This window comes from Vombatus ursinus, unplaced genomic scaffold, assembly GCF_900497805.2.
Source record: "Vombatus ursinus unplaced genomic scaffold, bare-nosed wombat genome assembly UNPS02014809.1, whole genome shotgun sequence".
Taxonomy (NCBI): Eukaryota; Metazoa; Chordata; class Mammalia; order Diprotodontia; family Vombatidae; genus Vombatus; species Vombatus ursinus.
The window spans coordinates 13,040,040-13,067,816 of record NW_020954587.1 but is presented as its reverse complement, the minus strand read 5'-3'; the positions used below and the strand labels follow the sequence as shown (position 1 = coordinate 13,067,816).

The 27,777-nt window shown below is 38.6% G+C and overlaps 2 protein-coding genes across 5 annotated transcripts in view; one reads left to right on the top strand and one right to left on the bottom strand.

Moving 5' to 3' along the window:
* Positions 1 to 16,429, top strand: part of URB1 (URB1 ribosome biogenesis homolog) — a 105,017-nt gene extending 88,588 nt beyond the window's left edge. For both annotated transcript variants that reach the window (XM_027875485.1, XM_027875486.1), the window contains 7 exons: positions 653 to 759; positions 2,294 to 2,437; positions 4,008 to 4,117; positions 7,404 to 7,601; positions 8,797 to 9,038; positions 10,301 to 10,909; positions 16,177 to 16,429. In XM_027875485.1, coding sequence (XP_027731286.1) covers positions 653 to 759; positions 2,294 to 2,437; positions 4,008 to 4,117; positions 7,404 to 7,601; positions 8,797 to 9,038; positions 10,301 to 10,909; positions 16,177 to 16,367 — 1,601 coding nt within the window. In that variant the 3' untranslated portion in view covers positions 16,368 to 16,429. The remainder of the gene's footprint in view (positions 1 to 652; positions 760 to 2,293; positions 2,438 to 4,007; positions 4,118 to 7,403; positions 7,602 to 8,796; positions 9,039 to 10,300; positions 10,910 to 16,176) is intronic.
* Positions 10,801 to 27,777, bottom strand: part of MRAP (melanocortin 2 receptor accessory protein) — a 24,836-nt gene continuing 7,859 nt past the window's right edge. Inside the window, exons 2-4 of one of the 3 annotated variants that reach the window (XM_027875488.1) lie at positions 18,914 to 19,013; positions 17,389 to 17,543; positions 10,801 to 10,879 (exon numbers count right to left, since the gene is read on the bottom strand). In XM_027875488.1, coding sequence (XP_027731289.1) covers positions 10,848 to 10,879; positions 17,389 to 17,543; positions 18,914 to 19,013 — 287 coding nt within the window. In that variant the 3' untranslated portion in view covers positions 10,801 to 10,847. Of the gene's footprint in view, positions 10,880 to 16,499; positions 16,832 to 16,922; positions 17,544 to 18,913; positions 19,014 to 27,777 lie in introns of those variants that run through there. The other 2 variants (XM_027875487.1, XR_003570312.1) reach the window with 2 other exon arrangements.

Here is a 27,777-nt window from a genome sequence, read left to right as displayed (position 1 = left end):
TGTGTAAAGTACTTGCCAAACTTTAAAGCACCTATTAAGTGTGAGGTATTATTACTGTTATTTGCAAACTTTAAAGCATTATAAATGCAACATTATTATGTTGCAACTGCTTTTATGCATATGGTGAGAAATTGGTGTAACAAAAGATAAAATTATGTTTCTGATAAGGCCTGGTGTAAGCCACCTTTATCTTTCCTCATCTGAGAACCTTTCTGCCTGTAACAGTGAAGGATCAGGTTTGAGATTCATGAATGAGTCTGTTGAGAATGTAAAGTTAAGTTGTCTTATGTCTGGCATTTTATTAACTGGAAATCTTTGTGCAACATTTCTAAACTTGGGAGAAAAGGAGATAATGTATTAAAGCTCTTTGTAAACTATAAAAAGCACTATGAAAATTTGAGGAATTTGAAGGATACAGAAGCACCTTTATGTCCTGAAATATCTGTATCATCAGAGGAGAATACATTAATTACATTAGGTACTATTTATCATTATGTGTGTTCTATTGCAATTTAATTCTTTGAAATGTAACTAGTCATGTTATGTTATACAGAAAATTCTGCTTCTTAATCATGGCAGAAAACAAGAAAACCTTGCCATGTGTGGCTTTTGAGACTTAACATTTTAAATAACTGCTTAAATCTATTTCCAGAGGAGCACATGTACATGAAGATAAACAAATTCCTTTTGTCACATCAAGACTTATACTTGAACAAGGTGCCGGGATTCTATAACTTTTTCTACAGCTCTGACTTAGAGGTAATTCAATTCAACAAGTAATATTTAAGCACCTACTATGGAGATACTAGAGCCAGCTAGATGGCTCAGTAGATAGAGCTCTGGGCCTGAAGTCAGAAAGACCTGTGTTCAGATGTGGCCTCAGACACTTACTAGCTGCATGACCCTGGGCAAGTCACTTAACCTCTCTTTGCCTTAAACCACTGAAGAAGGAAAGGACAAACCATTCCAGTGTCTTTGCAAAGAAAACTCCATATATGGTACGATCCACGGAAATATAGCTGAACAACAATGGGGATACTAAATGCTTCTGGACTAAATGCTAAAGGCTTGGGCCTGAGGTCATCGAAATGTGGAAAGTAAGAGTTAAGGGATGTTCAAATCTACAAGTACTTTGATACTGGAATTTTGTTCCTCCTTTTAGTTTTAAAGTAGGACCAAAAGCCTTGAAAATTATTTCTTTAATTCTGAAGGTCTGATTTTTTTAAAACTTTTGAAATTTAGATTTTCACCAGGCATCTGACGAAAATTCCTGAGTTAGATATAAACTAGGCTTTACTAGTAGCTGCCATTTTGCCTTTTGAATTAACCCAGTCAAGGTTTGACTTGGTTCTTTGTTTTGACGTGAAGGAATGGAATCTAAAATGAGATGGAGAAGGGCAGAATGTATTTCATTTTATCTTTGTAATCCTAGCACCTACCACTGGGCTCAAAAATCCCACCTGCATTGGGTTTAAAGATAAGAAATGAATATTTGGTTTCATTGGTATGGGGAAACTCCCAAGGAGGAAATTTCCTCTACCAAAGCTTATCAGCAATTACTGTACAACTTATGGGATTAGTAAGTTGCTCAGTGCAGTTAAGATGCCAAGTGACTAAGTCTTCCTGAGTTTGTGGCTGACTCTCTATCCACTGTGCCACACTGACTCTCACTGAAAGAAAACAGATACCTAAAATCAGAAATCAGTGCAGTTATTGAGGTCTGTGGTATAGTATTGGTCACTTCTTAGAAATAGTATTCTTTGACCAGATGAACAGCATACACAGATTGGCGCCTATCTGCGGAGTTCCTGGTCGGCACTGAGGAATTAAGTGACATGGCCAGGGCTCACACAGGCAGGATGTGTTAGAAGGGAGACTGGAACCCGTATCTTTTTGACTCTGAGGTCAGCTATCTCCTGCTCCATGCTCTGTGCTACACAACCATTGTAAATAAAAAGATAGCTAAGAGGAAGGAAACCTACAAGTAACTGAATAGCCAGGAATCATCTCAGAGAACGGATAATGCGGTGTAAGCCGTCTCTTCTCAGCAGAGAGACTGGGGACTGCCAGGGCAGGCAGAACGTTATCTCCATTGTCAGATAGCACTTCCTGTTATTATTTTACAGACTTGCTTTTTACAAGGGAGGACTCAATTCTGGTGTTTTGGAGAAGGGACGAAAATGACAGTGATTTAAAAACAAAAGGCATCCAAAAAACTCCTAAGACATTTTAAAAATCTAATTAATAAAAATTTTGCCATAGATAACATGTTCCTTTTTTGCTTGGATTATAGTATAGAATAGAACAAGAGTGGATATTTGAACTTCTGAGGCAAGGGATTCGAGACACGCACTGCTATGATTTGTATTCCTCTCAGAGGATTTTCCATATCATCCTGTCCTTCTTCAACAGCCCATTGTGTGATGAAACAATGCAGGTAAGGTGTTTTACAAAAGCTTATTTGAGAAAGAAAAGTATGTGTACATTCTCGTGTTTGTCATCTGAAAGCTAAGACTATGACTTCTAATCCTGACCTGGATGTGAATATTTCCCTAGTTTACTCCTATGACCTTTCACCTGGTTTTTAGTGTGGGGAAAATAAGATACTTATAATGCCTTTCTTATTACACAGCCTTCTATATTACAGTAGAGTTCTTTAGTAGGCATAGTACAGTTTGTGTTCAATATTTGCCTTTTCCTGCGCACCCCTAAAAATGTATTCTCAAAAAACACTTTGTACTGTTGCCCCTTTATGCTGTGTTACTCTTTTGTTAATAAGGGCCTTTTATTTGCCCCAAGAGGAAAGACATATTTAGTCATCTTATTCTATTTAAGGCTAAGTAGTGAAAACATAAATTACGCCATCTAAGTACGTAATTAAACCTCTTGTTTCAGGAACTCTCAAGCCACTTAGCTCTGATTTAGCATGTAGAAGTGGTATGTTACCAAGTGAGACCCTAGAAAACAAAGAGAATTGAGGTATCCCCAAATGCCAGACTGACTTGGACAGATTAACATGGGCATCAAGAGAATGTATACGTTCGGGGCAGCTTGGTGGCGCAGTGGATAGAGCACTGGCCGTGAAGTCAGGAGAACCTGAGTTCAAATCCGGTCTCAGACCAAACACTTGACACGTACTAGCTGTGTGACCTTGGGCAAGTCACTTAACCCCAATTGCCTTACCAAAAAAAAAAAGAGAGAGAATGTATACGTTCATCTGTCCCCCCTGGAATTCAGTCCAGATTTATGTTCTAAATAGCAACAGACACTTGGAAGAAATACATATGACAAAACTCTCGTACTCTGGTGTTCACTTCTAGCATAAATTTTTAAACATCTTGGAATGTGTACCCATGACCTTTCTTTTGGTTTCTAAAGTGATACTAGGTTTGGGTAAGTAAGACTGAGTAGAGGCTAAAGGAGTATTGTTAACAGAAGTAAGAAAGAACAGAATATTTTTATACAAATCCAGTTCACTCAGCTTTTTATATCAGTGCTCCTGAGCTCATATGTGTCTAGGAATTCTAAAACTCTTAAATAGTATGTACAGGTTAAGAAACTGAGGCATAGAAAAGGAAAAAGGAACCGCCTAGTTAACTTGGTAACAGATCTAGAAACATAATCCTGAACTCTATATTAATCAGTGACTTGATTTTGTTGGATTTTGCATGTTACATGTGCTAATTCCTAATGGTGGACTGTTTTTTATTTTGTCTTTGCATCTTTGATGCCCACACTGTACCTTGCACACAGTAGGCATGTAATGAATGGTTGTTGGATTGGATTGGACTAGAGTGTATTAACATAAGTGGTGATTTAGAACTGAGACCCGGTGATTAAAGTGAAAATTTGTGTGGTACCATGTGATATTCTTCATTACAGATACTTTGTTTTCTATAAACATCTAACACCTGTAGCATACTTTTAAAAAGTTTATCGTTTAGTTAAATAAAGCCTTTTTTTTATATTGAGGAGTTACTTTTAACTTTTTGGTTTTTTGTTTTCAGAACTGGATTCTAGAAATTCTCCAGAATGCTGCCCATATTACAAAAGCTGCCTTTGAAATTGTGCAGGAACATAGTCTTTTAACTTGGATTTTGCATATTGTTGGTAAAAAGTAAGTGCCTATTCTCTTTTCTATGTGTTTGTCGATGTTGGGAGGAGACGTTGAGGGCTCATCTACTTTCATTAGTGTTGAGTAGAATTTTCACAGATTCTCAAAGTTGAAGTGCCCTCGGAGACTAAGACCCATTCCTCAATGGAAATCCCTTATATGGTATCTCTACCCAGTGGTAAACTAGCCATTCACACAAAAAATGAATGAATGAATAGATAAATAAATGAATGAGTGAAGTCATTGAAACACCAAGTTCCATTGAATCCGCAACACCACTTAGTATTACTGAAATGATGTCTTTCTAATTTTTAAAGTGTTATTTTAGTTTCCTGTTTTGCCCATGTAATGGCTCAAGTGTCGGCCTTGACTCATCAGCCAGCTCCGTAAGAGACCCTTCAGTTTCCTTTATGTATGCAGTGGATTAGTACTGTTCTGAAAGATGGTTCACCACTTTTAAGTTTCAGGATAATGGTCCTTGAACATCAGCTTTATGTTGCCAAAAAGTATTAAGTTTGGTTTGGAACAACACAATCATTCCTTAATTACAATAGGAAAAAAGCACATAACACTTTTTCAAGAAATTACATTCAAACTTATCTTCAAGACTGACCTTCAGACATGATACTGTGTCAACATGATCTACTGTCAACTATTCAGAGTGAAAATGGCCAGTGGAGCCCACAGTGAGGAGATATAAAGAATCCATCTTTAAATTAATACTAAATGGAGACCAACCAGGATGGCAGAATAGGAGGAAATGGTGCTCCCCTGCCACTACATGACGTAAGTCCCCAATCATCACAGGATTCAACCCCTGAGTGAAGGGGCCACAACTCTGTCACTCAGACTGCCCCCACATGAAGAGCAGGGCTTTTGTGTACTCACTTGACTGCTCAAGAATGAGTAAGCAAAAAACTAATAATATAGCTAACCTTTATATACTGCTTTACAGTTTGCAAAGCACTCATTTGATTCTCATAGCAACCCTGGGAAGTTATTATTAATCCCCATTTTGCTGTTAAGTAAACTGGGGCAAATAGATTAAATTACCTAGTAAGTATATGAGGCTAAATTTGAGCTCATGTCTTCCTGACTCCAGACCCAGTGCTCTATCCATAGCACCACCCAGCAGCCTCTTACCTTCAGTAAAGTTATAGGGTATAAAATTAAGCCACATAAATTATTAGTATTTTTGAGAGAATCAACTCATTTGTAAAATAAGAAGGTTGGACTAAATGGTTTCTAAGGCTCATTTATGTATCCAATGAGCTTACTTTATTTCAGTAGATCTATGATTTCACTGATGTGGGTATTCTGTCAGCTGGTCATTTAATCTCTCGTAGCAGAAAAAACACTTCAATTTTGTCCTTTGGGGAGGAGATTAATAAAAATTCATATACAGTTTGGCAACAATGAGAAATAGACTGACATTGACAAATGCCCTTTGTGTGGGCTACACAAAAGAGTATGTCATCTTTAATATACACTGTTTGATATTATGAAAAGGGAAGAACAATTCTGGAAGTACAAGAACTGGGAAAAATGGATGAACAGTATAGCAAACCTTTCAAGATACTAAATGACCTACTTTAAATTTTATGAAATACTCCCTAGTCAGCAATATCATTTTTTCCTGACTAGAAAATAGCATTATCTACCAGTTATACACTAGGAAAGATGGTGACCAAGTATAAAAGGACCTAGCATTTAATCCATTTAGCTTTTCTGTGTCTCAGTTTCTTATTGAAAAACAAGAGACTAAACTAGATCGTCTTTAATCGTGCCTCCCAGCTCTAAGTCTCTGATCCTTAGAGAGTGAGAATAGTTTAAAAAATTATATAGCCAAGCACTGACTCTGGATTGTACCCTGGAAGTCTTTCTTTTCTACTGTGCAATAGTGGCAGCAGAGTCTTTTGCGCTGCTGGGTTCCTGAATATTTAAGAAGTAGAAAAATTACAGGATTTTAAATTTAGGGCTCAGCACCCATCTAGTCCCACCACCCTCTTATTTTATAGGTGAGGAATATGAGATCCAGAGAGGCCAGGGTACTTGTCCAGAGTCACATATGTAGTAAGTAGCAAAGCTGCTATTTGAACAGAAGTCTTCTGACTTTAAATACTTTCCACTGTACTATGCTGCCTGTTTAGAGGGCAAAAATAGGGATGTTCAAACATCATGCAGATGTATTGGTGGTGCACATTTCTAAAATGTCTGTGAAAGTGTTTTGAAAACTGTACTACACAAATATAAGGTGGTATTATTGCTATTTTTATAATAAACAGCATGTAGTATTATAAATTGCAAAAACATAAGGGGCTGCTTTAAGGAGGTAGATAAATTGTCAGGAAAAATGTTACATTTATCTTTAGAATATACTGAAACTGAAAAGTGAGAATTTATTCAGGATGTATCACTTTAATAAAGCAGAAACTGTCTTTTATAACTTATGTACCATATTGATTGTGTTTTCAACTTCATATACATCTAATGAAACATTCCTAGCATAACATTGATTAATATTTTCCAAAGTTTTCAGTTTCATTTCTTTGATAAGAAACATTTTACTGTATCAGTATGTTTTTTATAAGGTTAATTTAAAAAATTAATTTAAAATCATATTCTTGGTGTTACTAAAAGTACAATACACAACTAAATAAATGAATAAACAGGCCCATCAGTGCAACAGATTAAGTATGTATCATACTGAAAGAAGCAAATGAACCTAGTAACCCTAGTATTGGATAAACCCAAAGACCTGTACTACTGGGGGCCAATGTGTGAATTTGTTTTCTGTGCTTATTTGTTACATGGGTTTTGTATTTCTAAATACCAAATACTGATATTAAATGGTCTAGAGTTGATTTGTTATGTTTACTCTTAAATGGTGCTTTCTTCATTTTCGGCTTTTAATTGAGACACAATCTGGTAAGAAACCTCTTAAGAGAAATAAGAAACAAATTCTTCATGTATTTGTCAGTAACAGAACCTTTATCTAGACCTTCTCAGAGTTTTTAAAAGTATTTTTCACATCATTTTTTAAAAAGAAATGTTGTCCAGTTCTAAATCTATGGTCCTAAGTCTAGTATGTTACTTTTTAGATCATCCTGCGAGCTGTTTTAGATTTATGGAAGGCATAAATTAAGCTGCTTTACTTACTTGTATTAGAAAATAGCAAAGTTGTTTTTTTTTTAAAGCCTAGTTCAGTCATCTTTATTTTAGTTGAGAGATTTAGTTGGAAGGCAGCAATTTTGAAAGAGTACTGAGAGGTGTGTATCTTTGGTTGTAGGTTTTTGGAAAACCAGATCCTATCCAACATTATATCCTTGCTGCATACTCTGTGGGTATCCAACTTGGGGAATAAAAGAATGGAGATACAAGATGACCATCCTTGTGAGCTTGTGGCTCCACAGTCACCAAAGCTGCTTCCTCTACAATTTGTCAATGAATTCCTCCATGTTTTGGTTGTGTTGGTGAAATATCTTCGGTAAGTGTCCCCAGAGTGTATGTTTGGGGCTGTCCTACTAATGAACGTGTCCGCTCACCCTGTGACCTCAGGAAGACTGTTAAATCTCCCTGCCTTCATTTTCTTCCCTTATGTAGTTTCCACTGGGTGTGTGAGAACTTAAAGTACTTTTAAAAATGTTTTAGGTTAGACCAATGACCCATCCAGCTTAGGGTGCTGTCTATGCCAGGGATACCAAGAAATATTTTGTAAATGTGCAGAGTTGTCTGCCAAAATTCCAGTCTAATAAAGTTAAGGATGTATCATAAATTTTGTTCTCATCCCTTCATAACAAGTTAGGGATTAATCATGTGTGGCTTTGTTTAAAACCTCAAATCCATCTGTATTTGTGTTGTAGTCTGCAGTAGCACTTATGCTTTTGTTTTGTTTCAAATAGTCCATGTTCACTGGACACTCATAAGATGAGGTGAAAAATATTAATTATCATTCAGTCACTGTTTTTGTTGACAAAAGAACTTAAGACCTAGAATTTGTGACTTAACTAAGTAATACAAATCATAATAGCAAGTTGATCACAATACCCTGACAGATCTCTTGAAAAAATTAAGAACAAGGTTTGGGTTTTTTTGTATATGTATTCATAGTTTAAGTTGCTCAGTAGCCATCTTATTTATGGTAGGTAAAGACTGGAAAAAGTACCATTGGCTAGGAGAACTGACTTAGTCAATTCTAGAAATATTGAGGTAATTTTTGGTGTTTTTACTTTTAAAAACAAAAATGTTTGTGTTACATGGATATTTGAGATTGCATGTAGAGTTCAGAAAGCTATGTTTATCCATGATCAACAGAGCCTTGTCCGTTTTCTGTCCTCTTTGATAATAACTTAAAAGATTAGAGATACATTGAAAACTTGGGTGGTTTTTCAGAAAGAAAAGTAGGGTACAGTAGGGAGGCCACTATGGTACTGTTTTTTACTTAGAAATTAAATTCATATCTATCGTTCAATCTTTCCCATCTTTAGGAGTCTATAGCTCATGTAGGCAAAAGATAGTTAATGTCATTTGAGTAGAAATCCACATAAGCTTCGAGAGTCTTGGCCTTCAAGGTTTTTCTGCATTGCTTGGCAAAGCTTGCATCTGTTTTGTACCACTAGGAACTAAACCTGGAGAGAAGAATCTTTTGAATAAGTTTCTGTCATTTTTTGGTCCTCCTATAGGCCCACCTTGGATTCTGTCCATCTTACTCACTTTTTTAGTACTTTAAGCTCTGTGCTGAGGTACCGAGAAACTGTTTTAAAAGCCTTCAAGGAAATGGACCGACTGACTGTGAATGAAAATGTGTTTTCTACCAAGGACGTCCTCATGCTCTTGCATAAGTGGAGCATAATTATGGGAGATGTTAAGCTCCAAGAAGACCTGAAAACAATGATTGAAAAATACCAAGTCAAGGAATTAATAAGTAAGTTTTAAAGTTGATGTCTGTTTATGTTACCGTTTTGTCATTTCATCCATGTTAGAGAATCTAATTCCATTACAGTCTTTTCTAACCAAACATTTATCATGTATATCTTCCACGTCCTGCAGAGCAGGCAGCAGGAAAGGGTTCAAGTTATCGGACTGTGCTCCAAGTGAAACTCTTTTTTGCTCTTCTCTTTCAGCTTTTCTCCTATGTACTCTGCTACCTAAAACCCCCTAGACTGAGCTCTTAATTCATGGGGCAGTACTTAGGGTGTCTCAGTTTGATCTAGCATGACAGAGGAAAAACTCCATGGTTAGGAGGATTCTTTCCTATACCTTATCTTTTTGTTTTACTTTTGCATAAACTTTTTAATTTTTCAAATTTTCTTTTTTAAATTTTGAACTTATGGTATTAAATACCATATAAATTTTGCACCAGAAGGAAGAGATTATAAATGAAGCCTTGCATATATACTTCCCATGCCTTTTCATTTAGGATCATTCATTGAAAGTGAGATAGAACTTTAGAGCTCATATAATCCAGACTTCTTGTTTGGATCAGGAAACTGATGCCTAGAGGGAAGTGATTTGCCTGAGATCACATAACTAGGAAGTGACAGACTAGAATTTCAATCCAGATCCTCCAACTCTAAATCTTGTGTTTCACTATTCCAATTTGTTTCATTGCCCCCTAGAGCAGGAAGGAGGGAAAACAGGTTATACAGACCTATGTTGTTTTTAAAGTCTTGGAAGGCTACCACTCCATCAATGTAGCTACTTTTCTACACTTTCCTACTTTCCTATTCTTCATATATGCTACACTCTGTACTATTTGTTACACCAACCTGAGTTTTTCTGCCGCCCTCCCTTGGCTTGCTTTGTTCCTTGTCCTGAAAAGCTCTTGCTTGCCCCACTCCTGTCCCCCCAGTTTTTCCTTGCAAATCCTACCCATTCTTCTATGGCCCATCTTAGCTACCACCTCACCCATAAGTTTGCCCTGATTCCATCTCCTTGCCATCTGTAATGTCCTGTCTGAATTCCCATCTTCATTGAACTTAAATATTCTTTTTTGTCTATTTCTGTATGTATTATGTATCCTTCATGAGACTGTAAGCTCCATAAAAGCAGACTGTGTCTTACTCATCTTACATCCTTCATAGTATCTTGGAACTACTGAGAGTTCAATAAATATGTCTCATAAGTGAGAACAAGTACTTAGGAGTCATTCATATGACCTAAGATATTTTTTCCTTTGTGCAACAGAAATTATTAAAGATAGGAACAAACCCCCTGCAGCAGCTCGATCTAAAGCTCAGCGTAACAAAAAGAAGATGGAGGTGGATCCAGAGGAGACAACTGATCCAGAGTTAAAGACTTCCAGCCTGAAGAAATGCAGGGATCTGCTGAGGTCTGTATTGACCTACTGGGAGCCCGTCTTCCCTGTAGCAGAGACAGAGTCAAAGCAAGAGCACGTCCACTTAGCTCCTCACTCTGAGAGTGAAGCAGCGGGGCTTGTTGGTGCCACTGCTGTTCTGGTGGCCAGATGGGAGATTGGCTCTCTGATTGACCCAACACTGGATGTCCAGGGTGTTCCAGAAGTCCTCAGGTGGTTTAAAAGCAGTATTTTGCCACACCAGATAGTTGTCACAGAACTTCTCAGAGATGTTGTGTGGAGAAACAGCATTTTTAAGCTGTACAGCCAGCTTTCCAGTGCCAGAGAACTGAAGGCAGCCACTCAGAGTGTCCTCTGCCTCTTCAATACAGTCATGCTTCACTTGATGGCATCCCAGGGCCCAATAGAGAACTCTTTTCATGAAGTACTAGAAACAATCACTCTTTCTTCTACAGATGAAGAAGACAAAACGAAACAAGGTAATATACATTTGTTTGTTTAATCAATCAGCAAACAAGCATTTAGTAAACTCCACTAGGAGCTATGCAAAGTGCTGTGTGTACAAAGACAAGAGCAAAACAGTTACTGCCTTTAGGAGCTAACATTCTATTAAGGAAGACAACATGTACTCATAGCTTGTATAAAACAAATAGGAAGGAAAGAAGGAAGCATTTTTTTTGTTTGTTTTGTTTTTTGCTTTTTGGTGAGGCAGTCAGGGTTAAGTGACTTGCTCAGAGTCACACAGCTAGAAGCAAGCATTTTTTAAATGCCTACTATGTGCCAGCCACTGTGCTAAAGTGCTTTACAGTTATCTTACTTGATCCTCACAACAGCCCTGGGAGGTAGGTGCTATTATTATCTTTGTTTTACAGTTGAGGAAACTGAGGCAGACAGAGGCTAAGTAACTTGCCCAGGGTCATACAGCTAGTGTCAGGCCAGATTTGAACTTGGATCTTTCTGATTCCAGGCCCAGTGCTGAATTCATTGTGTCACCTAAATACAGAGTAGTTTAAGGAGGAAGGGCACTATACACTTGGAGGCACCAGCAAAGGCTTCATGTAGAAGGTGGTGGTGCCTGAGCTTAGAGGAAAGAGAGGTGGAGCAGGGCGGGGTGGGGGTAGGGGGAGAAGAATGCATGAGGACAGCCTGTGCTAAGGGAGTTGGGGTACCACGAGTGAGGAATAGCAAGGAAGTGAGTTTGGGCAGAGTACAGGAAAGGAGTAATATATAAGAAGACTGGAAAGGAAGGGTGGAGCCAAGTTATAAAGGGCTTTAAAATCGGAGCAGGAGTTTGTCCTAGAGGCAGTAGATAGCCACTGAAGTTGATTGAGTAAGGGAGTGACTTAGTCAGATCTGTGCTTAAGGAAAATTGTTTGGCTACTCTGTAGAAGATGCATGAGAGCAGGAAGAGACACCAATTAGGAAGCCATGGCCATAGTTCACATAAAAGGTAGTGAGGGCCCAGATTGAAGTGGTGATTGTGTGAGTAGAGAGAAGGGAGTAAGGAGATATGCGAGATGTTATAAGGGCAGAAATGGTGAGATCTGGTTACTGATTGGATATGTGGGGTGAGCAAAGGTAAGGATAAGGTTGGCTTGGTAAACTTTGGTGGGAATAATTGTGATGATGCCTTTGAAATAGGGAAATAGAAAAGTTCAGGAAAGGGGAGGTTTGGGGGAGGGGATAATGGATTCTGTTTTGGACATGTTGCATTTAGGCGGCTGGGGAACATCCACTTTTAAATGTTCAGTAGTCGACTGATGATTTGGACCTGGAGCCTCAAGAGAGAGATTGGGGTTGAGTATATAATTCTGGGAATCATTTGTATGGAGATGATAATTAAACTCTTGGGAGCTGATTAGATCACATTGAGAGTATAGAAAGAGAAAAGAGCCTAAGACTGAGCCTTGGAGCCTAAGGATTGATGAGCTAGCAAAGGAAACTGAGAAGAAGCCATCAGACAGGTAGGAGGAGAACCAGGAAAAGGCAGTGATTTAAAAAAACAACAACAACAAATCCAGAGGAGAGTGTATCCAAGGGGTAGGTTGGTCAACAGTATTAAGTGCTGCAGAGAGATCAAGAAGGATGAAGACTGAGAAAAGACCATCAGATTTCACAGTTTAATGAGTAATCATCAGTAACTTTAGGGAGAGCAGTTTCACTTGAGTGTAGAAGATGAGAGCCAGATTGAAAAGGACTGAAAAGTGAGTGAGAAAAGAGAAAGTGAAGGTAAAGGGTAGATACCTTTTTCCAGGAGTTTGACTGAGAAAGGAAGAAGAGATATAAGATCATAACTTCAGAGGGGGGATGGTAGGGTACAGTAATTAATTTTAAGGATGGTGGAGAATTGGGACTGTTTGTAGGCAACAGGGTCAGAACCTGTAAAAAGGGAAAAATGAAAGATTAGTGAGAAAAAGGTGGTGATTGAGGAGACAGTCTGCTGGAGAAGATAGGGGATGGAATAAAGGACACATGTAGAAACTAGAATAAAGAAAGGATGATGTCAAGGGGTTTTGAGATAAATTGAAGGAGAGAAGGAGCTCAGGGTTAAGCTCTTTTCTCAACATAGTATGAGTCAGGTCTTGAGCTGAGAGAGCTGGGTCAAGGAAAACATGGGAAGTTTGAGGAGAATTTATGTTTAAATAAAAATTTCTAATGAACCCAGTCATCTGAGTTGGTTGACTTCCAGTATCACTCATCAGCACCTGAAGAGAATTGGAGTGGGTAGAGGGTAGGTGTAATACTGAGATGGGATTTGGCAAGGCATTAGCAGCGATCGGACAGAGGGGCAAGGACTTCAAGTGTAGAGGATTGTAGTGTTGGGGGTCAAGATTGGGAAGAAGAGAGAAAAATGAAGTCAAGGCAGGACTGATGACGTGAGAGAGAATTAACAGGTAGAGGAATTGGAGGTCACCATGAGGATAAGAATAAGTAAAGGAGGTGAAATGAAAATGAATGCCAAAAAAGAAAGGAATGCCAGTGTTTTGATCATGGAATTGGAATGGTGGATGGTGAGGAAATCTACAGTATGACCATTCTTCTGTGTCCCTAGGTTAGAATGAAAGAGGAGTTCATATGACTTAAGGAGCCTGGGGATTTGGGAGGTCAAGGTGTTTGAGGAAGTAAATAGGTGCCTTTTGAAGTCATAAAGCTAAAGCTGGAAGAGACCTCAGAGGCCATCTAGTCTAAACCCCTTGTTTTACAAATCAGGAAACTGAGGCCCAGGGAGGTCATGTCAACGAGTATTTATTAAGTGTCTGCTATGTTCCAGCCACTATGCTAAGTGCTAGGGATACAAAGAAGGGCTTGTCCTCAAGGAGTTCACAATCTAACGGATTAAACAATGTGGAGACAACTGTGTGCAAACAATATGTACATATATACATACATACATATACACACATGTATCTATATCAATATATCTACCTATAGGTAAAGAGATATAAATATACAGACACACGTATTTGAGTGTGTGTGATATTTTGGAGATAATTGCAGAGGGAAGGCGTTAGCATTAGGAGGATTGGGAAAGGTTTCTTGTAAAAGAAGGAATTTTATCTGGGACTTGAAGAAACCCAGAACAAGGTGATAAGGAAGTAGAGAATTCCAGGCATAAAGAACAGTGGTCCAGAGTCAGGAAATAGGAGTGTCTTGTTTGAGGAGGCCAGAGTCACTGGCTGGTAGAGTATATGGAGGAAGGTAAGAAGTAAGATAGAAGTGGGGCTGGGTTAGGAAGGGCTTTAAAAGCCCAACAGAATTTTCTATTTTATCCTGAATGTAATGAATGACTTACCATAGGTAGTAAGTGAGGAGGCAGGATGTTGGGGAAGGGGGATGGTGGTTGGAGGAGAGGGAAAGATACACATCAGACACAGTCTCTGGCATCATAGAGTTTACAATCCAGTAAGGAGATATTACATATATTCAATGAACTAAAACACAAATAACCTTGAGAAATATGTGGATCTAGGGGATAGGAGGGAGAAAAGAGCCATAAATATAGATCCGACAGAAGCAAGAAGCATAGTAGTATCAGGGAAACCAAAGCAGAGGCATTTCAGGATTGGTCAGTAGTGTCAGATACTGCAGAAAATTGAGTAAGGATAAGAACTGAAAATAGGCCGTTGGGTCTGGTAATAAGGAGGTGATTAAGAACCTTTGGGAATTTGGTTTCCGTAGATTGCTCATAAGTTATAGAATTTAGAGCTGAAAGGAATTTTGGAGCTCTGGTCCAACCCTCTCCTTTTATAGATGAGGAAACTGAGACCAGAGAAGCTGAGTGAGGTGTCTAAGATGAGATAGTAAATAGCGGAATTGGGATTCGAACCTGACTCTTTTGACTCTGAAATCCAATATTCTTTTCATTACAACACAAGTAGTAGAATCAAGTGCCAGACTGTCCCATTTTAGACTGTCCACCCTCATCCTAGCACAGGAATTGATTTAAGTAGAAACATAAGTAAATGTGGTGGTGTGCAAATGAACTGGGACAAAGTAAAACAATTAAATTTATTGACTTCTACTATGAATTTGCACTTTAAATATTTGAAAAACTTTTCATATGAAATATGATGCTTTCTTGGCAGCAGTCACTTGTTTTATACAACTTGCATTGAGTTTACACATTTTTATGTATTTTTTTAATTCATTATGAAACCACACCTTTATCACGTTGTGTGTAAGTGTACATTTTTAAGGAACAGCAAATTTTTTTCTCCTCTATCTTCCAACATCAGGAAACCTAACGCCAGGAATCACTAACCAGCCTTCTAGCTGCCAGTTCCCTCTGAAGATCTTTGCTTGTTTTCTGAGAACGGGAGTTTTTTGTAGCATTAGTTTGGTAGCTCTTGATGTTTTTTTTTGTTTTGTACAGTACTTTTGGTACACCTAATCCTTTTTAGCATTGTTGGTTTGAATGATTCTTGGGAACTGTTGACTTCCCCATGCTGGCAGCAACTGAAATATCTCTTAATAGTCATTGACTTTTTTTAAGTTACAACTTTTCAACATTTCCTTGGAGTTACTAATATCCATCCTTAAAAACCACAGAATAAAAACACAGCAAAACAAAGCAATGAATCATGCATGTGTGCCCTGAAATCCAGCACTCAGCCAGAGAAAACCAAAGTTGGGAAACCAGTTCAATCCAGGCAGCTTCATGTTGGTAGAAGCAAGCAGGTAGCACCATTGCCATCACAAAATGAAACCCTATCAGAGTTGTTGATTGTCACAAGTAATATGCACTGGGTGTGTGTAAGAAAAACTATTCTGGCAACAGTATAAAGGGTGAACTGAAGCAGGGAAAGGAGGGAGGGAGACAGGAAAACATGTTAGGGGGCTGATTCAGTAGACCTCTTGGGTAGTAGTGAGAGCCTATGAGAAGATGGTGAATATGGGAATGAAAAAGAGAGCATAGATGTAAGGGACATTGTGGAGGTGGAAGTCCCAGTGTATCTGCTTATTCTTAACATTAGTTGTTAAAACCAAGGAGGTTCAAACTATCAACCCACATGAATTTATTCTGAGTGTGGAAGTGTTGTTTTAACCAGAGGAAAATATCAAGCAGAAATTAGGCATGAGCATGATCAATTTTTATCATCCCTATTGTCAGGTGGTATTTGTTAAGATTCTGCCAGGTGCACATAAGCATGTTTTGAAATTGGGGGAAGTGTCTGTGAAATTCTGAATTGTTTTCAATCTCAGTGGTTTTTGTGTTCTAATGACTATGTGACCTCTCATTTTGCAGCTGCTGCAGTGTTCCTGGTATCTGTTTATATTAAAGATATCTGGCCAGGAGCAAAGCCAATAAATACATTCCTGGCCCACATCCGAATGATCTGTGATGCCACAGAGTTGTTCAGTGGGGCTGAAGGGAAGACTTGGGAACAAGAAGAAGCAATAGTAACACTGTGTGAGAACATCACTGTTGCTACCTGAGGCCATTAATTTTATGTGGAACATAGTGCTTTGTGTATTAATAAAGTTTGGTTTTTATAGGGTTTTATTGTGTTTGATTTTAACTGATGAAGCCTAATTTTAAGATAAAGAATAAGATTCTGGAATTCCAGGTAAGGATTATCAAGAACAACATTTATTTCTCATGATATTTTTAACACTATCATTAGATAGTCTCTCATTATATTACTTCTAGGGAAGAGACTTCCATCAGGCCTGCTTTTGGGAGGCTTTGGGGAAAATGTTTTTTTTTTCCACTTGGGCAGAGACGAACTCAACTTTGTGGTGCTGAGGTAGGTGCATCTTGTGAGGAAAAAGCTGCTGATAGGTGACAGAAATGATGAATAGGAGCCTGAGTACACACTCAGTAGGTCCAATATCAAGAAAGGTCAAAGTAGGGGAAAGAGAAAGCCAGTTCAGGTCACCTCGTGCCTCCGTTTCCTCATCTGTAAAAGGAGTGTTATAGAATAAATAGATAAAGTTCTGCACATACTGCAAATAACTGAGTGAATGTCCACAAAAACCTCATGAACTCACTTTTTAATTTTCATTATGGACCCATCCTCCAACAAGAGACACACAGACATCAGCTAACCTACTTAAGGATCCTACATAAAATCAGCAGCATTCTTTATTTGTAAAACTGCAATAACATGTTCTCATCTTCCTCATGGTCAATCTTGACCTGACCTGTTGCTGTATCTAAATGGTCTTTTTTTTTCTTTCTTTTTTTTAAATTTTTTTTTTTTTAGCTACCACAAAAGTATATGGCCAGTTTGGTTGATTTGTTCTGTTCTTTTTGCTGATACCATGGGGTTATTCTTGCTTTCCTTCCACCTTCAGTCTTCAGTCTAGGTGGAAGGGAATGCCATGCTTCTTTTTAAACATAGTGCAATTGTACTATCAGCTCAGACCTCCAGGCCTCTATAATGTGCATTTTCTTGTAAAGGAGGAGTGTTGTCAGGGGCAGTGATTAGAACAGAATCCGGGGTACAGTCATTACCCTGTTGCTGGTTACTTCCATCTTCAAGTTCTTTGATTTGGCCCTGAGACTGGGAGTTGCTCGTGGGGCTGATTTGAAAGCTTCTGGCTTTTGGGGCAAAGAAGAGCAAGTTGAAGATGTAATTCCATGTGCACTTACGGTGTGAACGGGCACTCCTGTGGATAGGTCAGAATAGGAAACTAGAGTCAAAGATATTGGTTAGGCAGCACATTATCACAAGGGAGTTTTTCATATTTCACTCCTGCACTATAAGTAAAGGAAGGGGAGCTGAGAGAAAGAAAAAACTTCTTGAGTGAAAACTCCCAAGAATTTAAGGGTAATAATGACCGGCTAAGTACCATTCCTTGCTTTCTGAGCTTCAGTCATCTCTGAGCTTCAAAATTATAGGATACTGGAAATTCTTTTGTTTTGAAGTAGACTGAGGATTCAGAGTGGATGTGAAGGGGAAAAATCTTATACACTAAGAAACTAAGGCAAAAACAGGTTAAATTTTCCACATGTTGATGTGTTTGAAAGTATAGCTCATTCTATATCCATATATCAAGTTGTAGGGGAGGAAGAGAAATGGAAGTTCCTTTGGGACCAAACTATCCTTTAAAATGATATCAGCCCTAAATCGGTTTTCTTTATTTTGATCTCACCCACGCCCCTAAAGGGGCTTTACTATTATTGAAAGGGTGTTACTCCTTTTAGAAAATAAGCAAATGGGTGGGAGGAGGGGGAGGGCAGCTGTGATGAAGCCTGTTCTCTTTATCTAAGGGTACATCCAGAGATACAGTAGGTCACCATCCATTTTTCTAAGTTCTTATTATTGAACCATTTTATTGTGAATAGTTGGTATTTGCTAAATGCTTTTATTAGTCATGTATTATGGGCTCATAAGGAAGGTCAGGATAAACAACTTGTCATTGCCTCAAGATTGTACAGTAGCTCAACTAAAGCTGGCTTGATGTTCACAGCAACAGGTATTCTGTCCCCTATTTAGCATTTTAGGCCTTTCTGTGGATGTTTGATAATTTTAGATCTCTCCCTCATCCCACTATCCATTCCTGTTATGCACTAAATTGGGGAAAATTTTCACTTATAATGTTGGTGAACATTCTAAACAGTTTCTTGTCCAATGACTAATAATTTGTATCAGGTGAATAGAAAAGGTAGCATATTTGCTTGCTTAACAAAAATCTTACTAAAAAAAAAAAGCTAACTTCTCCATTGCCCATAAGTTTCTGACTTGTGTCTGCCTACAGATGTCTATTAAAGTAGACCTTGGGAGGATTTGTTTTAGGAATCAAATTTTAGAATTTTTAGCCCTTGAGTTTCTGACTCTAGCTAAGCCTACTGAACATCCTCACTTCTGATAAAGTACTTACCTAAAGTGTTGTGTGCACAGCAGGTTTTTGAAAAACATCACTGATGCCCAAGATAACCATTCTGACTAGCATGCCAGCTACCACATAGAATGATTGTGACTTTACTGGTGTTAGTTTATCTACCTGAGCTCACTTACCTATCCTGGCTGACTTACCTTGTCGGAACTGAGCCAGACCAGGACATGTAGAGCAAAATTAGGAATAGAAGCACCACGAAAGCTGCAAGACTGACCCAGAAAGCAATGACTATTGAATCTGTTGGAAGGAATAGAGGGCATTTCAGTGTTAAATTGATGCTGTCCAAAAGAGGATGGAGTTGGGCCAAGGATAGCCAAAATGATGCTCTGTGAAGAGATAAAAGTTTTGCCAACAACAAAAAAAATGTGGTTTGACAAAAAATAAGAAAGAGAAACATGAATTCATAGAAACATGGAAATGCATGAACTGATGTCATGGTGAAATAAGCAGAGCCAGGAGTAGGAGAGGTACAATGTTTAAAGTCATATAAATGTGAAGGAAACAGCTACATAATTGTAATGGCCAAGCTTGGACCTAGAAAAGTAAGCAAAACGCTTTCATTGTAGAGGTGAGAGACTGGATGTGGAATGTTGGATAAACTGTCAGACAGTGGACAATTATTAAATACCTACTATGTGCCAGGCAGGACAGCTAGGTGATTTGCAGTGCATAGGAATGCTGGACCTGGAGTCAAGAAGACTCATCTTCATGAGTTCAAGTCTGGCCTCAGACACTTAAAGGCTGTGTAACATGGAGCAAGTCACTTCACCCTGTTTGCTTCAGTTTTCTCATCTGTAAAATGATCTGGAGAAGGAAATGGCAAGCCACTCCAGTATCTTTGCTGAGAAAACTCCAAAAGGGGTCATGAAGAGTCAGAGGTGAGGCTTCTGAAAAATACCTTAAAACAACAACTGTACCAGGCACTATCCTAGGTACTAGAAATACAAAAATTGTCTTTACCTCAAGCTGGTAACCCAGCTGGAGACAACACACATATAGATATATGTCAAATGGTTACAGAATAGTCCTAAGACAGCTTTGGGGAAGAAGGTGAAGAGTCAGGAAACACTTCCTATAGGTGTTGCTTAAGCTGCATCTTTTCTGAGTCAAGTTGGTTACTTTGCTGAGATGCTTCCTCCTCTAAAGAAACTTCTCTGGAGAAGAGAAGACTGGGGATATGTTCAAGTATCTGAAACTGTCATGTTGGAGGAGAGATTTAGGAACAAACCAGGGGACAATGAGTGAAAATTGCAGAAGTAAATAGAGGGTTGAAGTCAAGAAAAGCTTCATAACAGAGCTGTTCATTAACGGGGTGGGCTGCTGTGGGAAGTGGTGAGTTCCCTCCCTACTCCCCACCCTTCAAGCAGAGACTGGATGACTGACCATTTGTCTGATACTTGTACTGGAGATTCCTTTTGTATATTACTTGGATCAGATGGCTGCCAGCTCTCAAATTCTAAGATTGTGTTCCTTTTTAAATGTTTGTTACAAGGGATGGCTCACTAGATAGGAGAAGTGAAGGAATATGTACCCAAAAAAGAAAAAAAGGAACAACAAAAATAAGATTTAAAAAGAAGCAGAGAAGCCACAAGAAAACTTTTGCTCAGAAATATTTGGCAGATCAGTTCAAGGCAATTATAGGATTGAAAGAGAACTTCAAGGTAATTTAATATACCCCCATCATTTTATAGATGAAAAAGGAACAGACTCCAAGAGGTTTTGACTTCCCCAATTTCTCATAGATGAATAGCACTGGGACTAGAAATCATTTCCAGCGCTCGGTTTGTTTTTTCTACTGTACCATGATACCTTTCTTCCTTTGTGGACCAAATGCTCCTCCTCCATAAAAAGGAAATCATGGAATATATTCAATATTTTCTTTAATTGATATTAAATACAAGTTAACAAGCACTTATTAAGCACATAGTATGTGCTGGGGAGTGTGCTAGGCATTGGGATACAAATGCAAAAGTGAAAGTACCTGCCCTCATAGCACTTACAATCTGCAGGTAAGATATGTTCACAGGTAAGGAGATTCAGGATAGATACAAAATAAGAACACAGTGATTGGGGGAGGCAACGCTAACATCTGGAGAAATCGGGAAAGACCTCTTAAAGAAGGTAGTGCTTGAGGAGAGCCTTAGAGACAGTGACAGATCCTGAGAGGAAGAGCTTACAAGGGATAAGCAATCCAGGCATGGAAGATAATTTATGCAGAGGCTAGCAGATGGAATAGACCAGTTTGGCTAGAACAGAGGGCCTGGGGCTAGGGTGGGGGGGGGTAAGATGTGATCAGCCTGGAAAGAGGTTGGAGCCAGGTTGTGAGGGGCTTTAAATGCTGGGAGAAATGATTATTTTCTATTATATTAAAAACCATATTAATATAGTAATATTTATTATATCATCTAATAAATTAATATTTATTGATGTGATATATTAATAAAATTATATTAATTAGGATCCAGGCTTCCATTTCCTTATTTAGGGCCCAGCCCCTGTAGAAAGTAAGTCTCTTAAAGACATGACTGATGGATGAGATTGCCCTAACCTTTGGGGAACAAGCTCCTTGATCTTGAGCAGGACCCCACCCAACTAGGAAACATTACTTCTGTTTAATAGAGTGTAAAGAGAATCTAGCCTAGATGAATTCTTGCTCTTAGGGAATAAGTTCATATCCTTGTACCCCTCCATTGGAGTCGAGTGACCCAGTTCATGAAGGACAAAACCAACCAAAGCAGTCTGGATGGAGATAGATTCCCCTGTCCAGATTGTTGGAGGTGGCTGAGTCTCATGATCAAGCCATGGTCTCAGCAACTGAGGACTTCTAGCTCACCTCATTAAATGTCCACCAATCAAGGTTGATTTCTCCTGTCAGGAGCATTCCCTTTCAAAAAAAAAACCATACATACATACATACACACACACACACACACACACACACATATGGCATTCTTTGTCTCCATTAGTTGTCTGGTTACTGAGAGAAATCACTGACAACAATTTATTGATTATTAGCTAGCCTTATTAATTAATTATTAATTACCCAATAACTCTGTCTCTTTGGGCTTTTCATTCATCACAATGCCAAATAGGACTTAGTATTTTATCCTAATGATGAATCACTGAATGTATCAATGAAGCAATGATCAATCAGCGAAGGTTCTTTTTAGAAGGAGAATGACATAGTCAGAATTGTTCTGTAGGAATAATAATTTGACAGTTCTGCAGAGGCTAGACTGGATCAGGGAGAGAGTGGATACAGGGAGATCAATTACAAAGGATATAGAAATACTTCAAACAAGTGGTAATAAAGGCCTGGACTAGAATGGTTGTATATCAGTTAATGTAAGCCTTTCCAGGTTTTTATGAAATCATCCTGCCTGTCATTTCTTACAGCACAATAGTATACTATTTCATTCATATATCACAACTTTTTCAGCCATTCCCCCATTGATGGGCATCCCCTTCATTTCCAATTCTCTGCCAACTGGGATCTCTTTGTTAACAAGGTACAGCAATGTCTCACTTGTGTGGAAACAATGTAATGTTATAAATGGTAGAGTAATAATATCTTGGTTATTTTTTAAAGTACAGAAATGTGTGAAGAAACATAGTTTCAAGGGCACCAAAGAGATACACTACCTTATTAAAGATTTAAGAGCTGAGACATGATTTCAAAAGAATTGTCAGTTTGATAGGAGAAAGTTGGGGACTTTTAAAGTAAAAGGTTGAGTCATTGAGATTCAGGAGGTTGTCATTTTAGCCACTGAAGACAATGACAGGAAGGTCAAGAGGCATCATGCAAGATGAGCAGAGAAGGAAGAAGATCCTGAAAAGAGCTAAAGACAGCTAAAACACTGCTTCCTTGTAGCTGTGGTGGAAGCAGTCAACTGAGAGGTTTCAGCTGAGCAATTTCCAATTGACTGGAGAGAGAAATGATTTCATTGGTCGAGTTGCAGTAGTGGCTTTTTCTACCTAGAGTTGGAGAAAGGTGAAATTTTTTTGTAGGGGCTTGTTCTCTGTTGCCACCTCTGGTTTGAGAGCAGAGAGATTTTTGCAACTGCTCGGTGTCCTGATGAACCACCTTAAACAGTAAACCTGAACCTGTGTTGCCACAAATTCCATTCTAATTGGACAGTGCAGCATCCAGGTGAGTGAATAGCCTGGGAATGGGGGTGGGACTATATTAAATAGCCCAGAGAAAGCCAGTTTGATGAGCTTTGCCTTTCTTTAGCTTAAAGAGAACTGCTATTCACATCTAGATTTAATGCTTTCTAATGCCCTTTTAAGGGTGATGGTTAATTGAAAGAGCTTATTATTCCATGTTCTAGAGATGAGGATTTCCCCAGCTGAAGAATGAACAGTGAGGACCAACAAGCAATGACCAGAGAAGAAATTTCATGTAGTGCAGATGTTCCTGACTGGACCAATTACATTGAAACCTACAGGCTAGAGTTGGGAGGTTTTTTTCTCCTTATGTGTTTTCCCTGCCAGGTTCCTAAAAGTGCAAGCCAAATCTTTACTGTATCTATTGAGTGCATTGATAGAAGAGTGTAATCTGGGTTTATATGTGTATTATGATGAATTTTTCTCATTTCTGTATTTGTTCTAATATATTAGTACTCTAATAGTATTTATTTTGCCTTATTGTTAGTAAATGGTTATGTTTAAGACCTAAAAATGTCATTATTGTGAGTGACTGGTTGTGTGTATAGAAAACACATTAGATGGGGGCTCAAGAGCTAGAGTGGTGAATAGGAGAAGGGTGTTTCCCCCTCAAAAGAGTCCTAAGACTTTCAGGGAATTTAAACTAGATAATGATAATTGATAGTCTATGTCTGGGAGTGTCTCATATTTAGTCACTAGTGGTATAGACATTAAAACTCCATTAGATTGGGTCCCAAAATAACCCATTATATGGCATTACATTGTGGGACATTGGAATAGACCACATACCTCATTTAAGGGAGTTTTGAAAAAGAAGGAAATTGATCAGGTAAATGGATTGATGTACAGTAGTGAGGACCCAGTTGAGATTTGCTAACATAAATGTGCAATGGACCTAATTGGCATGGTTGTATGACTGACTTTCTCTAGTGGTATTCAGCAGTCAGACATAAGACCTGAGAAGGCAGACAGAGGAGTAAACCAGTATTGGGGGAGGAGGGCTGGAAATGAAGGACAAGTGAGTGATAGTGTATCATCACTAGAATGAGCTATGTTATACTTAAAAGGTTGTAAAGGGGCTTATTTTTCTATTTAACCTGAAATTTATTAAGCTCCTACTACATGAAAAACACTGTAATAGGTGATGAGGATACAAGATAGCTATGACATGGATTGTTAAGAGGAAAAGAAAACAAATATGATAAAGTAAGATAAGTGCAAAGGACAGGTCTCAACAAAGTACTCCAAAAACTTTGAAGAGAGAAAATCCCACGTTCACTGGGAGGGGCTTCATGGCAAAGGTAGCTATTGAATAAACCTTTGAAACAAGAGAATTCCTTCTAAACTCCCTCTAGGAGACAGATCAAGACAGGTCAAGAAAATGATAACCATATTCAGTCATCCTTCCAGGATACATACATGCACCCGTGTATGCATACATACATATAAAGCACATACACATATGTTTATACACACACATGTAAATTTTTGGTTCTGAGTAACTGTTACCTCTATTTACCACAAAGCACCCCTCTACTAGGGGTTTAAAAATTGACTGGCATTCTGGAATCTGCAATTCAGAGAGACAAGCATTCCCTTCAAACCCTGAGAATGATTTGGACCATCAAGATATTTGGACCATCAAGATCTTTGAACCAGAAGGCACATTTGGGTTACCTTGGGGTTTGCTGGTAAATATTTAATAACTGGCTCTCAAAAAAAAATAACACCCCTCTAAACAAATAAAAAACCAATGTAGAGGGGAGACACCTGTAAGTTTAATCTGCATTATTAACATTTTCTACATCACTCTTAAGTCTAGGTAACCAAAGAAACAATAAATCAAGCCCTGATTTGTAGTGTTTGCTGATTTCCAAGGTTTTAATGCTCACACTCAAAATTTAACAATCAACTCTCTGGAGCAAGTTCTGACTTGCTCCAGCACACCCTGGTTACACCCAAGAGGTTTTTTTTGTTTGTTTGTTTGTTTTTTGTTTTTTTTTTTTTAAGATGCACAGTCATTAAGAAAACAAACTGAAGAAGAAATCAGGACTGCACCAGCTGAGCAGCACCAGCAGTGGAAGAGACTGCATCCTTAGTAATACTGATATAGCACTGGGGCAGATTGAAACCACTAATGATGATAACTAACATGTGCATAGCACATGTACCAGGTATGTGCTTTACAGTTGTTATCCCATTTGATCCTCACAACAACTCTGGTAGGTAGGTACTATTATTATTCCCCAGTTTACAGGTGAGGAAACTGAGGCAATCAGGTTAAGTGATTTGTCTAGGGTCACACAGCTGGTAAGTGTCCAAGGCTGGATTTGAACTGAGGTCTAGTACCCTATCCTCTATGCCACTTAGCTGCCTTCAGGTTATAATGGTGGCTTCCAGGACTGAGCTAAGTTTCAAAAGTCTTGAGTTCTTTGTTTCAAGATACTTGCAAGGACCTGACAGCCCACTTTGATCTCTCTCTTTGCTGCAGTTCAGCTCTCCTTTCTCTCTTTCTTATTTTGCTCATTGTTCCTGTGCTGCTGCTTCTCTCCAACTCAGCTAATTTAAGTTCTGACCAGGGTGAAGGATGCCATCTCCCCAGTCATGACTGCCACTCAATCCATGCAGTACCAGCTCTTTCCTCAAGTCTGTGGAATCTCAGACTTATCACCTCTATTACACATCAAACATATAGAAGGCTTGGAGGAATGACACTAAACAATCTTCCAAGTGGCAAACACTGTTCTAAATAAAAGGAATAAAAAGATAAAAATGCCTAAGCTTTTCCATTTACCCAACAAACCCAGCAAGTTTCTAATGTGTGACATAATTACAAAATGCTTAAAATCCTCCCTGCTTTCAAAGAAATGAGATCTGGCATGTTTTCCTTCTGTTTTATCTATAGCATTTGAAGCACCTGCCAAATTTTCACCAAGCTGTCCAAGATGACAGTCTAATTATTAGCTCTAATGATGGTGGCTCATTTTTTTTTGTCTTCAGGCCAAAGTGTCTATAAGTCTTTTAATCCATGCCTACCATAATGTGCCCGTGAAATACATTGCAGCTAAGAGGCCAGATAGAATGGGGACATAATATACGCTGATTTTATTCATTTGGATACTGACTATAATAATTTTTACTATAATTTTTTAAATTAAATTTTTTCAATCAATGAAAATCTGTCTTCTCTAGCTTTTGCATCCCCCTCCACCCTGATTGAAAAAGGAAGAAAAGTAAAATCCCTGTTACTCACAAGTATTGACATACAAGTCAAGCAAAGCAAATTCCTCCATTGCCCATGTTGGGGGATGGGGGGGAGGAGAATGGGTAGCATATTTTATCTAGAATCCTCTAGAATCATGGTTTGTCATTGCATTGATCAGAATGTCTAAGTCTTTCAAAGTTATTTGTCTTTAAGATATTGTTGTTGTATAAATTCTTCTCTTAGCTCTGCTCACTTCACTCTGTATCAGTTCATACAAGTCTTCCTGGATTTCTCTGAAGTTTTTCCCTTCATCATTTCTTCATCACATTCATATATCATATAAGTGTTCAGTCTTTCCCCAATTGATGAGTAACCCCCTAAGTTTCAAATTCTTTGACACCATAAGCAGAGTTGCTATAAATATTTTTGTACGTATAGGTCCTTTTCCTCTTTCTTTGCTCTCTAGGTCTATAGACCTAGAAATGGTGTTACTGGGTCAAAAAGTATGCACTGTTTAATAACTTTTTGAGCATTAATTATAATAACTTGGGTAGAGGTTGTCTGTCAGTAAGTAACTCAACAAACTTGTTCTGCTGACCCCAATCTGTCTTCCCAGCTTCATCACCACCCCTCCCATATGCCATAGCAAGATGGGAGGACTTGTAATCTACTGAGCTTGCCTCACATTCTCTTGCTTCTGAGACTTTGTTTACTCATGTCATTTTCCACACCAAAAAATGACTTCACCTTCTCATCCTATGCAGAATTCCTAGCCATCCTTCAAAATTAAGATTTTTCAAAAATCTCTATCAAGAAGACTTCCCTGATCTCCCTAGCCAAGAGTGACCTCTACTTCTGGCAGCTGGTGGCAAAGTGACTAGATCTCTGGGTCTGGAATTAGAAAGATTTGAGTTCAAATATGGCCATAGACATTAGATGTGTAACTTTCTTTGGAAAGAGGAGTTTCACCCTCTATACGATGATAAACTTTCTCACACCTGGTTATACCATTCCCAATAATTCTGAACCCCCTGTAGATCATTTAGACTCCACCCCCCCACCATTTGATTTTTTATGTCTATCCCCCTCAACCCTCCCACTGCAGTGTTTCAACCAACACTACCAGTCCTTCCACTGTGTCCTGTGGGATGCTTGTTCCATTGGCAACAAAATGCCCTTTATCCTAAATCTTTTTCTTTCCCGCTCCTGCCATCTAGTAGCTAAACTAAAATCTGGTTCTCTCCCTAATGACCCAGCTCCCCTGGCCACTTTTTCCAGTAGTGTCTGCACCTTCACTCATTTCCCTCAGTTCACTGGTCTAGGAGGGGAGGCTGGAATACTCCTTCCTCTCCATCGTTACTTCTAGGTTCTCTTCCCTTTTCTTCATCACTCAGTAACCCCTCCTCCTTTAAGGTTCATGATATTCATATCTACCACCCAATCAAAATCCTGGTAGTTGTTGCCTACAGACCTATAGGTCTTCTTCCTTCTTGGATGAGATTGGTACATGGATCACAATTTTTCCTTCCTCCCCAACCCTTGTCTTCATACTAGGAAACTTCAACATATATATTGACACTCACTCTCTCTCTCTCTCTCTCTCTCTCTCTCTCTCTCTCTCTCTCTCTC